This window comes from Octopus bimaculoides, chromosome 4, assembly GCF_046866305.1.
Source record: "Octopus bimaculoides isolate indiv1 chromosome 4, ASM4686630v1, whole genome shotgun sequence".
NCBI lineage: Eukaryota > Metazoa > Mollusca > Cephalopoda > Octopoda > Octopodidae > Octopus > Octopus bimaculoides.
The window spans coordinates 87,447,855-87,464,753 of NC_142931.1; the positions used below are offsets into that span (position 1 = coordinate 87,447,855).

A 16,899-nucleotide genomic window follows, 5' to 3' on the forward strand; every position below is an offset into this window, starting at 1 on the left:
TTTCAATTTTGCAATCTTTTATGTTGGGGTGTCCTATCTCACTATAATTTTTGTCTCTATATTTCTGCTGTTTTGGGATTTCTTGTGGTTGCGTCTGTGTTCATGCACCTGTGTGTTCTTTTGGCTGCAACTCTATATGTTTCGTCTGTGTGTCTCTGTCTTTATGTTTCCGTAATTCTGGGTTGTCTTGTTTCTGGTCTGAATGATTCTGTACTTGTAATTTCTTTACTGGTACTTCTACTGGTAAAATTTCTTGTCGTGGGTTGGGTTTCCTCTTCCATTCCTTTACATTTCTTCAATTCCACTGTCATTAGTGACTTTCTTCTCTCTCTTTTCCTGGGTTTCACTTCCGCAAAATTCCCATCATGTTCTGTTTTCTGTTTCTGCTCTTTATCCACCATTATATCCTCCTGGACACTCTCCTCTACCATTTCCACTGCTGTTCTAGGGCATTTCCTACTCAAGTGTCCTCTTTCACCACGTCCGTAACACTTTGGGGGTCTCCCTTCTAACATTATTTCTGGCTTTTCACTGTTTGGTAATTCCAAAGTTTCCGCCATTTCGTTGTAATATTTTGGGCTTACCGCACAGATTATTTCAATACCATAGCCCCATTCTTCCTCAGCTCTGAATTAAAAGTTGCAGCTATTACCCATTCTGGGTCTATCAACGATGGGATTCTTCCCACCCTGACGATTCTTTTGCCCTGACAGTTCAGCATCAACGTCCATTTTTCTCCCTGTAACATCATGTTGTTGGATATTTTCACCTCCTCTTCTGAATGAAAGGTTACTAATATAGTCGCATATTTCCTTCCTCTTGTAAAAAATGTTATCCTTTCTCCTATGTGTTCCTCCAACATTTTCTCTACCTCTTCCTGTGGCACATGTTCTATTCTCCTATTTACATTCAAAAATGTTCTGAATATTACCGTCTTGTTTTCCATTTTTCTTTTTTCCTCCTCTGGCAGGGTCATTTTTATGTTTGACCCTTCCTTCTTTATCATATCACAATACTTGGTTATCTTCTCTTCATTCCACTCCATCCTCTCCGGCTTCAGCACACATGGGTCCAGGGTATCTCAACCTCCAGTAGCCTCTGCGTAACTTTTCATTTTTTCAGTTGTTTCACTACCACCCAACAATGGCAGATTCACTCAAAAAATCTGCTAGAATCCTTCCAAAAACAACAAAAAGGCATGGCTTGGTAGTTGTCTATGCCTATCCACCTTTGAAAATAAATATACTTCAAGTGAAATACATTCACTAATTTTTGAAAATAGAAATAATATATTTCTAAATCTCTCAGTAGCAGCACGATAAAGTGATAGCATGTTGTCAACTTAATGTGACAGCCGCATAAAAGGGAAGAATGCTACTGTTATTTAGCCCTAGGAAACTGTTTCCTGTTGGACTTGACACATTTCCTGTGTCCTTTTTTTACTTTTTGTACACCTTATATGTAACCCCACATTGTATTGTCCTGTACTGTTCCAATGTTTTTTTATGAATCCTTAGTGGTTAATAAAGAAATTATCATTATTATTATTATTTCCAACTGAGTTGAATATACTTCATAAAGGGGATCTAATTATAAATAAAACTTGTTTGTTGCTTGTATCAGTTGGTTAAAGACCAAAAAATCCTTCCCATTGTGCATTATTGCATATTTTCAAAAGTCTCTAATGTTTGACTTTGGGAGTTTTCTGTCTTGCTTGCTTAAGTACCCTTAGCTAGAGACAGTTTTTGTTTACTAATTGCCTGGATGGTTTTAATTAGACATTTTTCAACACACCTTATTACGTATGTATGACATTACTGTATTTATATTTATTTTGCTGAATACTCCTGAGGTATTAGCAAACTATTTTTTTTATCACATGTGAATAAACAAATAACAGATACGAGGGGAAAATGAAGCAAAAGGACAATCCCAACAAAGTGTAATATTTTAATAATATTGTTGAGAGAAATACTTCAAGGGAGCAGTCTGATTACCAAATACAAATACAGTTGTGTTTCACATGCAAGCTGAGAGTCTTCAATCAACTAAAATTACTCAAGAAATTAGCAAGCTCTCTTTCTGGGGATATTTAAAAATCTAAAAGTAAGCAAGAGAGATAACTCGATTAAGATTAGTTGATCTAAGTTTTGGAGCAATACAGACAATGCCGATTGGTATGGGTGTAGCCCAGTGCTTGCCAACCTATTTTCTCCCCCAACCCCACTTTAACTTTCCAGAAAAATGTAATGCCCCACCAGTGGTTGGAAAAAATATATAGGTGTAATATGTTTGCTGTGAAAAGAAAGATTTTCACAATTCCATGTCCCACTAAAAAAAAAACTTAATGTTGAAAGCATTGGATCTGTTAATTTCATTAGCCTCCCTTACTGAACTATTTTCTACTCTGTTGGTAAAACTAAGAGTAGTCTATGTATGTAAATAGGATTCAAAGTCACCCTTGACTGAACAGACCTGTGATCAAACATGTTCCAGCCTTGATTATCCTTTTCTTCCCTCAGTTACTGCTTATCTAAAACTATATCATTCAGCATGTCTCTCCTTTCAGTGTGGTAGAATGTGACTTGAGATAGATTGTCTGATATTTCCTGCAGATGAACTGGGACATGATCCATTCTGTTTTGGAATTTGAACTCTCAGTGAGATACTTAGTTCTACACTGCCTAAATTCACCTGGCTTTGAGAAGTAGGTGCCTGCTTCACTGGTATTTTGTATAGATCCTTGTGATTCCTGAAAGGATTAAATTTTATTAATACACATCCCCCCTACATCTACTGACTCTTTGCTCCTGCTTGCAGGATTTTTTCATTGCCACAGTAGTAAGATTAATATATGGCTTAGTATAAAACCTTCCAGTTCTTAAATTTCATTTCATTGGAAGCAATAAATAATGGCTTGTAATGAGTTCCTCTTTGTCTGTGCTGCCTAAACTGAAAGGGTAGTAGTTGCCATCTTCTGTTTCTCAACAGTTGTCTTTTAGTTTAGAGAGCCTGACAATCTAGTTGATGTATAATCTTGTATACTATTTCATAGTTCCTTATATTGCCCCCTTCTTCTGAGCCTTTTTACTAGAAGCTTACTCAGAAGACCCAGACAACTATCTTGACTTCTGGCTGGAATGGTTTCATTTATCTACTGCAATCTTGATCCTTGTTTCTTTTTTCTCTCTCAATGGTAATTTAATATTAAAAATCCTTTCGTCCACCACATCCCTACATTCATTGCCCACTTTGCATCACACACTATAACAAACCTCCCGGGCTCTCTTCTTCACTATCTGCAGTATAACAACTATAAGAATAATGTGTGATAACTTCTTCAGTGGCTAAATTGAATGAAACATGCAGACTAGGTTGTGTCCGACCATCATTCTGAAATAATGCACTTATAAACTGACATTTATCACCACTATACTTTTGATAAATTCTTTTCTTCCTACTGATATATACTCTAATACATCAAAGCAAAGTATGTAACAGTATGTCCTCTACTGATAAGTGCTCGTTCCTTGGTTTTTAGATGTCATCGTTTCACTATTGTAGCCATTTAGTAATGAAAACATGTGTAATCAAAGCAGCAAGTGCTAGTGCCACATAAGATGCACCCAGTACACTTTGTGGGGTGGTTGGTGTTAGGAAGGGCATCCAGCCATAGAAATCATGCCAGAACAGACAATGGAGCCTGATGCAGCCCCTGGCTTTACCAGCTCCAGTCAAACTGTCCAACCCATGCCAGCATGGAAAGCAGACATTAAATAATGGTGATGATGATGATGATGATTTTGCAGGATTACATGGTGAAAAATATTCAGAAGGATTTGATAAGAGATCTAAAATAAAATGTAGCTAAAAAGAGTTATGATAAGGAAAAGCTAGCAATCTCAGAATATTGAAGTCTGTCATAAACAGAAAGAGTACAAAATATCTTATGCTCGTTAGATGTTTCAGTAAAGGGGGAATGATTACAGTATAACTGATTTGACATTGTGTGATCAAAAACTAGGATTGACAATAGTATCTTAAACACTCTTCAAACCATACTTCTATTCAACTGGAACCCAAGTTTCAACTAGTTTTTGTATGTTAAAATTTGTTTCTCTTAAAATTATCCTTTCCATCTCTCCATTTCTAAACATGTTCCTGTGGTAACTCTTTAGTCGTTGTTAGTTGTTAAAAACTGACCAAAAGAGTTCAAAAGCGCATGCCACTTATTTTCTTAGCCAATCTGAAAATAATTAAACCTTTTTCATTTCAATTCTCTGATATATTTTAATCTTAAATCTCATTATTCCAGATGAAGACTGCTTCCCTTGTAGCCAATTATGATGCTTTAATAGCCAGCCAATTTGTACTTACTAATGGAAATGAAGCTGGTATGTACATAACTATTTTGCTTTCTAAATTTGTTTTTAAACAGCTTTCATACTGTATTCTCATTATTAGTATAGTGATTGTATTATTTAAATTTACACACAGACTTCTGAAAAAAAACAGTTTGAAAGATTTAGTGCATAGACAAAGATGCTTGATTGTGTGAACATTAAAAGAGATGTGACAAGTTTTGCATAGAGAATCAAAGGTACTTTATATGAAACTGAAAAAAATTATCAGAAACAAAATATGAAGTGGATTGCAGAATCAGTAGTGCAATGTATTTGAATGCCTTGTGGTATATAATTAATGATCTTTACATTCTGTGATCAAATCTTGCCTTGGTTGACTTTTTGTTCCATACTACCAGGGTTTATAAAATATGAAGTCAGATACTGGAGAAAATATAATTGACCATGTCTTACCCCAAAATGTATAGCTCTGTGCTTATCATTATTAAAAATGAACTGGGGGAAAAAAAATGATTCTAACTAGGTCAACATTTTAATCAGGGAGTGTTAAGATTAATTAGATTACTTAAGGTGACCTTGATACCTTCTTACAAAAATTGTGCTTTTGTTTAGTGAAAGGAAATGGAATTTATTGACTGGTTTCAAATGATCTTTTTGACTGGATTCTCTAACATTCAATTCTAGATGAAACTTTCTCACTTCCACTGCTTTTTGGAAATGGTATATCACATACCTTTCTTTTATATATATATATATATATTTCATCAAGCTGCCTGTTTACATAAGAGACCATGAAGTGATAGGATATTTACTACATTTCTAATGAAATACATTGCCTTTGTTTCAATTAATTTTGAAAATAATGAAACATTTAGCAATATGGCTATTAAACTGGTGTTTGGAACATACATTAAACATGAAATTTTGATGGAAGGTTTTAATTTAGACCACTTCCTGATTGTTTAATTTAGACTGCTTCCTGGTTGTTTACAGGAAGTTCACATCAAAGAACAAGGGGTAAGTCTTGGGTAGTTTGATATCAAAAGGGTTATCATTTTTTTTTTTTCAACTTTAACATTCACAATTTTAGACATTGTCTGTTCACTTGTCAAATTATTTATCTGAATCAGTACAGAATGGTTTGAGACATTCTTTTGGAGACATAGTTGCAAATGCAAAAGTGACTTAAAATTCATTATATTAATTCATTGGACATTTTTAATTTAGTATTGAAGTAGTCCTGAGGTGTTACTTTTCTTTTCATGTTTTTTCTTTCATCTGTATTTTATCTCAGAATTCCAAAATTTTGTTAGTAACGTCCAAAAAGCTTTTGTAAAATGGTTTGCTGCAGAAAAAGAAATAGTAAAATTACGAGAGGAACTACGTAAATCAAATCAACTGAGAGCAACTCTGGAAACTGAGTTGAAGCATGCACGGTAATTTATTAAAATATTGGCACTTCTGCTTGATAAAGCAAGTTTTTTAATTGTTTTTTTTTTCCTTCACAATTGTGAGAGAAAGTGATTTATGCACAGCTTGACATATATGGATGTTTGATTAAATAAGTTTGAAGAGAAAGCTAACTAGCCTGGTGTGATGTGGAGCTTGCCTGTATGTTCTAACCATTAGTTAGTTATTGGACTTTAATCCCACAATAAAGCATCCAGTGCACTCTGTAAAGTGGTTGACTTTAAGAAGGGCATCCAACCATAGAAGCCATGCCAGAACAGACATAAGAGCCCAAGCAGCTCTTCAGCAGGTCAGCTCCTATCAAACCATTCAATCCGTGCCAGCATGGAAAATGGATTTTAAATGATGACCAACTATACATAATAAAGCACCATAGTTAAACCATAATCACACAAGGTCTTCTACTTCCAGAGACTTTATTCAACTGAATAACTCAATTTTTTTTTTGTTTTTCCTGCATCTAACTGATAACCAAATAGCAATGGCTGCATGATCATCAGGTTTGAGTCCTACTCAGTCACTTAAATATTGGCTCAAACCTTAACTGGCTTATCCCTCTCACTTTTGTCTATTGTTTCTACTCTTCTCTGAACTTCAACTAACTATAGTTATTAGATCATTCTTCAATCTAAATTGAAGATCTCTCTTTCTCTCTCTCTTATGCACTTGCTCACTTGCCTGCCTATGGCGTCTGTTCTGCCCAATTTCCTTTAACAAGTAAAAATTCATGACACTAAACGTATTATGATCCAATGGTCGCTCAACTTGCTAGAAATAGCAGCCGTATTTCGCGCATTGCACTACCATCTTATGAAAGGACACATTGGATAATGTAGTCCATGATATACAAAATAGTGGGATGGTCACTGCTGGAACTCCTTTCATGATAAATTTAACCAGGTCTTTCTAAACATAAATGTATTTGGAAAGGTATGTAAACAGATTTAAATTGTAATGATGCAAGGTAGATAACTTATGGATGACCATGTTTGCTCTTGTCTAAAGTGTACATTGAAGAGAATGTATATTTGAGTAGGTGCCGTAATTCATGAATAGATGGCAGGGGAAATAATGTTTTAAAGGAAGAATGTCCTTTAAGATGATATTTTGTTTTTTCTGCAGAAACCAAATCAAATTTGAATTTCAAAAACGATCACAAGTAGAGAATGACCGAGTCACATTGGTGAGTTGATTTATAATTTCTAACAAACATTGATTTTTCTCGAGCCAGTTAATATAATAATCACTAAATTTAAGTTGTTTCATAATTCCTGATAGTTTCCATTCATAGACTTCACAATTCAATATCTATCTCTAAAAAAGGCAGCAAGTTGGCAGAATTGTTTACTGAGCAAAATGCTTAGTGGCATTTCATCTTTCTGTATGTTCTGTATCCAAATACTGCTGAGGTCAACTTTGTTTTTCGTCCTTTCAGTGTCAATAAAATAAGTACCAATTGAACTCTGGGGGTCGATGTAATCGACTTGGTCTCTCTCGAAATTGTTGGCCTTGTTCCAAAATTTGAAATAATATTTATCTCTAAAAAATGTGTAATTACATACATGGTAACCACAAGTTTGCATTAGTATTTTTTTATTTAGAACTTTAGTAATAAAAAACGTAATATTTTTTGACATTCAAATAAAGTATTTATCCTTATCTTTGCAGGAGAATCTCATAGAAATGATACGCAACCTTTTAAATGATAAAAATAAATCGATACTAGATGAAAAAGACATGCAGAAATTAGCTTTCTTGAATTCTTATCAACGGTCAGATGGTAGTAAAAGAAGGTATGTATAGACCTACATTTTTTGTATTTTTAGTTGGATATATTCAACACTTTAACATGTATTGAAGTTAGCCCAAGTACCTAATAGAACTGCTTACTGTTAAAATTACTTCACTTCCATTTGCTACGTAATTGAGATTGGGGAGATGTCTTGGGAATCAAATCACTTTTAGACTATAAATATCAAAATGAATACATATGGTCGATGCCTCTCTCATTTTTTTTCTCTTGCCTTCTCTGGTTGAATAGATAGGTGTAGATCTATATTTTTATGCTGTTCAGTGATAACTTTTCCAATGATTGTCAGCCTTCCTATCAATAGGTGAAACTAGTAATCGACCAACTCTCATTTCTTCACTTCTATAACATATTGGAAATAACTACTTCTCCTGAGGATCTGCTTTATTTTGGCTTCTTTGTATTCATGAACTTGAAAACATTGACAGCAATAGTATCCTGACATTAAGTATGTGTGTGTCTGAGAATGTTGGCTAATTAAGAGGGAGAAAATGGAATCTGGTGGGACTTGAACTGATACTCGCTTGTAGTTTCCATGTATTACCTCTGCTGCCACTTGTCTTTTCCTACCTCTTGCCTATCCCTCATAATAAGTAAGAAGTGGGGATAGAAAGATGAGATAGCCTGAATGTTGAAGAGGTGGAAGGATTGGAAGATCCAGTGATGTCCCTAGTTATACAAATGTGTTGTGTGGTGAGTAGGAGATATCCACTGCCTTCTGTAGGCTGGCAGTACAGTGCAGTGCAAAAGTGAAAAAGAGAATGATATAAACTGGTAATATTATCTCACTACAATCTGGTGAATTGGCCATGTGGTAATGATGTTGACTTCTTAACTATCTGGTTTTGGGTTCCATTTCACCGTGAGGCCCTTTGGCTGAGTGTCTTGTGTGACAGCCTCAAACCTTGCGAGTGAAATTGGTAGACACTGTAGAAAATTTCTTTGTGTGTGTGAATATTTATTTCTGCATGTCTTTGCATGACACTATTTTGATGGCAGTGATGCTATGTTAACATTTCCTGTAATCTGTATCCTGGTGTTCAACAATTGGCATGTGTGAAAACCATTGGAATATAAGTACATTAAAAAATAGGTAAGGCTTGACAAGAGAAAAGGCATCTGGATATAGAAATAGAATACTGCCTCAGTGAGTTTTGTCCAACCCATACCGGCCACCTTCAAAGAATGCACATGTATAGTTTTGCAAAAGTTGATTCCTTTCTAACAAAAGATATGGTCAACATAGAACTTTGGCATTTGACGGTAATTAATTAATTCTGAAGTATAGATTTCACTGCATGGCTGTATGGTAAGAAGTTTGCTTCCCAACTACATGGTCTTGGGTTCAGTCCTATTACATGGAAGTATAGCTCCAGGTTGACCAAGAGTGTGAGTGGATTTGGTAGATGGAAACTGAAAGAAGGCTGTCATATGTGTGTATATATATATATATATATGTGTGTGTGTGTGTTACTGTCTCCTTGCCTTGACGAATAATAGTTGCAAATGAGCAACACTTTCTGTGAAAACAGGTTTAGTCGTGAGGAAATATTACCATATCTGGAAACAAGTGATGGTTATTGACCAGAAGGGCATCTGGTCATAGAAAATCCACTTCAGAAAATTCCATTCAACCTATACAAACTTGAAGTAATAACTGTTAAGAAAAGGATTCAAGATCAATAATAGGAAATATCTTTCTTCTTTGTTTTTAGAAGCAATGCTTACCGCCTGCGAGATTCTTCCGCTTCATGTTTGTCAGACATCAGCTATGATGTCACTGATGATGATCTTGATGCTTCGTCAGCTGATATATGTGAAAACAGTACTCCACCAAAAAGAAAAAGAATTTCAACAGACGTAAGTTATCTTAGATATTGTTGAATTCATTATTTCTAAGTGTTAACAAAAGAAAAAAAAATCAGTGAAAATATCCAAGAGCCATACTGAATATAATACAGCATTTCGTTTTGTCCTTGGTTTAGAGCTCAAATCAAGAGAGTGAGGCCCGATAAAACTTTGGCTTATAGTTTACTGAGATAAGCGCAAGCATGGCTGTGTGGTAAGAAGCTTGCTTCCCAACCACATGGTTCCGGGTTCAGTTGCACTGCATGGCACCTTGGGCCAGTGTCTTCTACTGTAGCCTCAGGCTGACCAAAGCCTTGTGAGTGGATTTGGTAGACAGAAGCGGGAAGAAGCCCATGATCATCATCATCGTCGTCATTTAACATCCGCTTTCCATGACTGAGGACTGGTGAACCAGATGGCTACACCAGGCTCCAATCTGATTTGGCAGAGTTTCTACAGCTGGATGCCCTTCCTAACGCCAACCACTCCGAGATATATATATATATATATATATATATAGCTGCTAGAATAAGAATGGCCCGGGCAAAGTTCAGAAAGCTCCTACTTCTGCTGGTGACAAAGGGCCTCGCTCAGAGTAAAAGGTAGAATGTGTGACGCATGTGTACAAACAGCCATGCTACATGGCAGTGAAACATGGGCCTTGTCTGCTGAGGACATGCGTAAGCTTGCAAGGAGCGAAGCCAGTATGCTCTGCTGGATGTGTAATGTCAGTGTGCATACACAACAGAGTATAAGCACCGAAAGAAAAGTTGGACTTAAGAAGTATCAGATGTGGTGTGCAAGAGAGATGACTGCGCTGGTATGGTCATGTGGTGAGAATGGATGAGGATAGCTGTGTGAAAAGTGAGGGAACCTGTGGAAGAGGTAGACCCAGGAAGACCTGGGATGAGGTGGTGAAGCACGACCTTTGAAAATTAGGCTTCACCAAGGCAATGACTAGTGACCGAGACCTTTGGAAATATGCTATGCTTGAGAAGACTTGGCAAGCCAAGTGAGACCATAACCTGTGGCCTATGCCAGTGGTGTAACCAGCTCACTTATGCGTACTTTTCCTTCATTGGACACAAAACGCTGTTTGCGGAGACCTGTTGAGGCAAGTGAAATCAAAATCGAATTCGATGACAGCACCGCATGACTGGCATCTGTACTAGTGGAGCACTAAGAGCACCATCTGAGCATGATCGTTACCAGGGCCGCTGACTGGCTCCTGTGCCAGTAAAAAGCACCATTCGAGCATTGCTGCAATTATTAGCATTTTGAGTAAGCATACAGAGACTCTCTTTGTTGGTTTATTTTGTATGATAGTAGACTGTCAATGGAGAATGGTAGAAAAGCAGAAAAATTGTCTAACAGATTAAGAGTCTTTTTTTTTTTGTGACTTTATATTGACCATTCACCATTTATTACTCTTGTGCCTCTAAAGGTTTTTTCCACAATTTACATTTTCATAAATTCTTTAATTAAATATTTATTATGTATGTTGAGATTTTGCTTTTAGCAGACCAGAATGTGTGCCTAGATAATTATTCATAAACCCCACTTATCTGAAATATCAAATAAATGGGGTTTACAATTCCTGCAAAGAAATGCTTCAAAGATGTTGAGATTTTATTATTTTATATATTGGACTTCAATATCTAATATTTATTTTTTTAAAAAGTTTGATATTTATGAAAAAAAAAATGTCCTTGTAGTACAGTTGATTGTTTAAAATATTTCTGATTTATTTGTTTCATTATAGAGGGATACATCCATCATCACTAAGACCAGGATTCATGTGGACAGCGACTCTGGGCAACCCCAAACTAGAACCACCACTGAAATAAATTTGCCCAAACCCCTATTAAATAAAAGCTTTAGTGAGCCAACACTTGATGTCAAATTTAAACGAACAGGTTTGTGTGAACCAATACTTCATCTTTTACTTGTTTCAGTTATTTGACTGGCACTGCCTTGAAGGGTTTTAGTAAAATAAATCGAGCCCAGAACTTATTTATTGGTCTCTTTGCCTAACCGCTATGTAACAGGGACATAAACATACCAACATTGGTTGTTAAACAGTGGTGGGAGACAAACACACACACACACACACACATGTATATATGACAGTCTTCTTCCAGTTTCCGTCTACCAAATCCACTCACAAGGCTTTAGTTGGTCTGAGGCTATAGTAAAAGACACTTGCTCGAGGTGCCATGCAGTGAGACTGAACTCAGAACCATGTGGTTGGGAAGCAAGCTTTTTACCACACAGCCACACCTTTCATTATAATTACTTTGGCTTTATTTTTGAGCTAAAGATTTGTGATATATTTGATAATAATAAAGCAAAACATTCTAATCTTTCATAAAGTAAAATTACTCTTTTACTTGTTATGGTCTTTGGACTGCAACTATACTTTGGTGCTGTCTTGAAGGGAAAGGTAGAAATCACTTGATTAAGCATTAAAATGATTTTAATGCTGAAGAACAAATGTGGTGGTCATGGTTAGAATATCTGTGATCATAGGTCTTCTCAGTCAGGTCTGATGTTGACTAATCAACAAGAAGCCACACTCCTGTTCCTCTTTGGGAAAAAAAAAAGTCTTCTTTCATCTCTTAATGCTAACCAATTTCTATTATTCAAGATGCACTATACTCCAACTGCTTTCCTCAGTGGGGTTTTCTGCACTTAAATAGAACTTACTCCACTGTTCATTTCTCATTTCTTTGTCAACAATAAGACTTCCAATTATTCTGGCTTAAGGTCTACCTTTCTCATTCTGCTAAATTCTGTTGTTAATAAATGAACACCTAAAGATATCTGGAGCTCCAATTCTCTTTAATCTGTCAGAAAGTTAGAAATAGCAAAATTTATCTTTTTTTAACCAATATGGTACACTCATTCCTGACATGGTCTACATATTTCATTTGTCATATTTTTGTACGATATTCAACAAAATTCTGTTCTCAAGTTACATTTGTTCCTATGTCCAAGTGATCTTTTTTCCATGAAGAATTTTAAAATTTTACCAGACAAGTTTAGACATTTATAATTGTGTCTTTGTCCAGTCTTTTATCATCATCATCGTCCGCTTTCCATGCTGGCATGCGCGGGACGGTTTTTTACTGAGGGATGGCAAGCCAGAAGGCTGCACCAGTTCCTACAGTTGGATGCCCTTCCAAATGTCAACCACTCCAAGAGTGTAACGGATGCTTTTACGTGCCACCGGCATGAGGGCAAGTCAGGCAGTACTGGTATTGGCCATTTTCAAATGGTGCTTTTTACATGCCACCTGCATAGGAGCCAGTCCAGCGGCATTAGCAACGACCATGCTTGAATGGTGCTTTTTTTATGTTCCACTGGCATGGGAGCCAGTCAGCAGCCCTGACAATCACACTCGAATGGTGCTTCTAACATTCCACTGGCACAAGTGTCAACCAGGCAGTACTGTCATCGACCATGACAGCTATTTCACTTGCCTCATCAGGTCCTCGCAAGCATAGTTTATTGTCCAATGATTGAAGGGTACTCTTAAATGGGCTGACTCTCCCTAATTAGTTGGGCTATGACCCTCTCCATTACTTTCATTACCTGATCCAACAAATTGGTACCTCTGTAATTATTTGTATCGAATGCGTCACCTTTACCTTTGTAGCAGTTGATTATGGTGCTGCTACACAAGTCATTGGGTATGACTCCATGACCTGATTGACTATACAGGTGACTAGATTATAGCTGACACCGCCAGATATTTTAAGCATCTCTGCAGTGATTCCTGATGGGCCAGGGGCTTTCCCTGTCTTCATACCCTTAATTGCTTTATCTACCAAGGTACTGTCAATTCGGATAGCTGGTCCCTCTGTTGGGTCGACATTCGGCAAACTCTCTTTCTTCTATTCATTCTCTTCATTTAGCAACCTTTCATAGTGACGTCTCTAAGTCTCACAGCCTCGTTAAATGCAAGTTAGCCGTCATCCATGTGGGTGCACCGTGAAACAGCAGAGAAACTCAAGTTGCCGGTGTCAGAAAATATTATGATAATAATGAGATAGAATTGAGCATTTGAAAATCTTAAACTACAGCTATAACCAAGAGTTTTTGGTCAGTCAATCTGTGACATTAGATAAATGAATGAATAAGTGACGATAATAAATGAGCGTGAAAGAGAGGGGGGAAAGAGAGAGAATTGGATCAAGCGAAAGGGATCTCAAGTGTGTTTTTTTTTAAACATACAGCGTGGAAGACAAAACTGTTTACATAGGTAATGAAATGAACTAATAAGCTAATTGTGATGATCTGTGCTGAAAGAGGATAAGAGATGTACGAGGTTGAAAGAACATTTTTGATAAAAGTAGTTTATGATATGATTTTCATTCTATAGAAACTAAAATATTTTTCCATTTTGTTCAGTTTCTTACTCACAGATTTTTATATTATTTAATGTAATATACTTTCCATCTCAGATTCTGCTGGTGATGAGTGTGAAGAGGTATGGACCTTGCGACCTAGAAGATCTTCTGAATCAAGACGAGCTCGTCATCGGACACAATCTGAGTATGTTTACTTTGTTGAAATGTTTTCTTTCAATTTATTTAAATGGTTTATTGTATTGTCATAAAATACTTTCAGTGTCCTGAATTCAGTAAATTGTGACTACTCTTTTATAACCACCTTTCTTTTATTTCTGTATTACTTAAATAACCAAAATAATTGAATCATTAATACTAGCAAAACATAGTTGCTTCGAGTACCAAGTAGATTCTCCATTGAGGAATACTCAACTGTCCACCACACTAGAAATATTCTTTCAGTCTGAACATACTGTCCAACTAGGAAATAAGTTGGAGAACATTTCCAAACCTGCCGAGAGATGCAGGGTTCATGTTATGTTTACTATCTCAAATTGATGTTCTCTCTCCCTCTCCCCCTCCTCCCTCTCTCTCTCTCTCTCTCTCTCTCTCTCTCTCTCAGATTGAAATTGCATTTGTCATGCAATGGTAACTCTCAATGATTTTTGTTTTTATTGTGTTTCAAGCAGTTAAAGTTGTATTCACACAACAATAAAAACCAAGCAACTCATTTTCTTGCAATCATTCTAAAATAGAAATTAAAAACAATCCACTTTATATAGAAAAGTTATTGTAAATGGTTCCCTGTACAACAAACTAAGATAATGGAATGATGTACAAGAAATGAAAGTTGAGTGGGATTTAAATGACAACTTCACCAGAACTAAGTTAAGGAAAAATGGAATCTGGATAAAGATTAATCTAATGGAATATTCTTTTATTTGTTTCAGTCATTTGACTGCGACCATGCTGGAGCATCACCTTTAGTCGAGCAAATCGACCCCAGGACTTTGTAAGCCTAGCACTTATTCTATCGGTCTCTTTTGCCGAACCACTAAGTGACAGGGACATAAACACACCAGCATCGGTTGATCAAAAAAAAAAAAAATTGGCAAAGTTAGGCACCAAATGTCTGCTTGGTATAAACATCAAGTTTCTGTTTGCTGAATATGCAGGCATTGATGATAATGTAGATGAACACTTGTTTATAATGATGACATTAGCAAGTTCATTCATAACAAACATCCCTAGTAAAAAAATATATTTTTAATTATTTACAAGTGCCAGTAACATTTCAGATGTTTGTTTGAAAAATAAACTTCTAGATATTTAAATTCTGCTTTGAATCGCTACTTTTGCACTTTTATTTTTATGAATTTATTGAAGATCATGAAAGATACTGTATATTTCTAGGTCTAAATCTCCTATGCTGAGGAAAGCAAACTCTGCAAGTTCTAGTCTCAACTCAGTTCACGTGTTTCATATTATACGAACTGTAAAGCCAGAATACTGTCAAATTGTGAGTATATTTTCCAAATGCTGGTATTATTCTAAATATAGATTTTGTATGTATTTGTAAATGTATATTCTCCAGAATATAGCTTGAAACTATATTTTTACTGATACTAGTATGCTAAAAAAAGTAAGAACTTTTTATTTTTCAATCTAGTTGTAAAGAGAGTAATGTTTTTATTTAAGCCGACCATATTTGACTCAAATATTGTACCTGTTTTATATTCAAACTGGCCAGATTTGACTTTGCATACCTACCCTACAAAATCATTCTAAAAATAGACAATTGCATCATCGAAATGTTGAAGCTACAAGTTAATGCATGGTTAATAGAAAACAGTTTGAATATATAAGCATTACATTTGGCAGAATAATCTGATGCTAAAGGGTTACTGTTCTGCTAGAGAAAATATGCATAATGTGAATCTCAAACTGAGAATATAACATTTATTTTTAAAGAGGTTGGCCTTTTGATCTTTCTAACACAAAAGTGACAGGCTGATGGATCAACCTGATGACTATCTATGGGTTAATGCTGCAAGCTGAAGACAAAATGTAAAGAAAATTTACTGTGTGCTCACATGTTGTGAGTTTGCAATCTGCTTTACTTAATAGGTATCTGGTTCTAAACTTTAAAATATTCCAGAACATTGAAACATTACTAGTTGTTGTTTAGTCTTGGTTCAGCTCTAACTGAGCAGATCTTTGATCAAAAGTCTTATAGCTGTGACCTCTCTGTCTTTTTAGGGGCATCTAGAACTACAATATCCCATGTGTACTTTCTTTCTTTAAAAAAGTAGGGTGCATTTTGTGGGAGGTTTGACTGCTGTTTCTAGCAGGTTAAACAACTATTTACAGGCTCTCTCAGCTAACAATTCAGTTGTGCCACTCGATGAAAATACCAATGAGCATAACTAAAAAGAAAGTAGCATTTGTAATTCAGAGGGGAATAATTATTACTTAAGAAGAGATGCTTAAACAGTTCAAGGAAAAATATTGGACTTTGTTAAAGCAGCCCAGTCACAATGACATTGATATGTAAAACTACTTTTTAAATCTTTCATAAACTTATATTTCATATTGATTTTTTTCTTTCATTACAGTGTAACCAGAAATTTAAATTTGGCTCTAAAATAATGCGCTGTAAAGGTAAAATTATTCAATTTTCCCTCTCTTTCAATATTTTGTTGTTTTTAACTCCTAATTTTTAAAGATCTTTTTATAAGGTCTTATATATATAAGAATTTTTTTTTAATCCTTTTTCTGAACTGAATATTTAAAGTAAATTACATTGTTCCATCTATAGAATAAAGCTGTCATTCTCTTAATGTCCCACTCCAAGTTGCTATACCACGAGGGGCTATAGATTATCAGTGTAACATGTAAAAGTGGCACATGAATGCCTCTTGTTGTAAAGGTAGCTGTCCATAGATCCCGAGGAAAGTTTCTCATTCATTTTACACTTCAAAATCTAGTGTTTTATTTTGAACTAATTTTGATTTTTGTTTTTAAATTAACTTATTTCATATAACTGAATTCCTGA

At 35.6% G+C, this 16,899-nt stretch overlaps 1 protein-coding gene across 4 annotated transcripts in view; it reads left to right on the forward strand.

Annotated features, from left to right (window-relative positions):
• The window catches only part of LOC106870227 (rac GTPase-activating protein 1), a 46,683-nt gene that overhangs the window by 13,688 nt on the left and 16,096 nt on the right, over positions 1–16,899 (forward strand). For 2 of the 4 annotated variants that reach the window (XM_089350928.1, XM_014916243.3), the window contains 9 exons: positions 4,316–4,394; positions 5,659–5,800; positions 6,957–7,017; positions 7,503–7,627; positions 9,360–9,504; positions 11,255–11,408; positions 13,959–14,049; positions 15,258–15,363; positions 16,460–16,505. In XM_089350928.1, the coding sequence (XP_089207054.1) occupies positions 4,316–4,394; positions 5,659–5,800; positions 6,957–7,017; positions 7,503–7,627; positions 9,360–9,504; positions 11,255–11,408; positions 13,959–14,049; positions 15,258–15,363; positions 16,460–16,505 (949 nt within the window). The remainder of the gene's footprint in view (positions 1–4,315; positions 4,395–5,658; positions 5,801–6,956; positions 7,018–7,502; positions 7,628–9,359; positions 9,505–11,254; positions 11,409–13,958; positions 14,050–15,257; positions 15,364–16,459; positions 16,506–16,899) is intronic. The other 2 variants (XM_089350929.1, XM_052967192.2) reach the window with 1 other exon arrangement.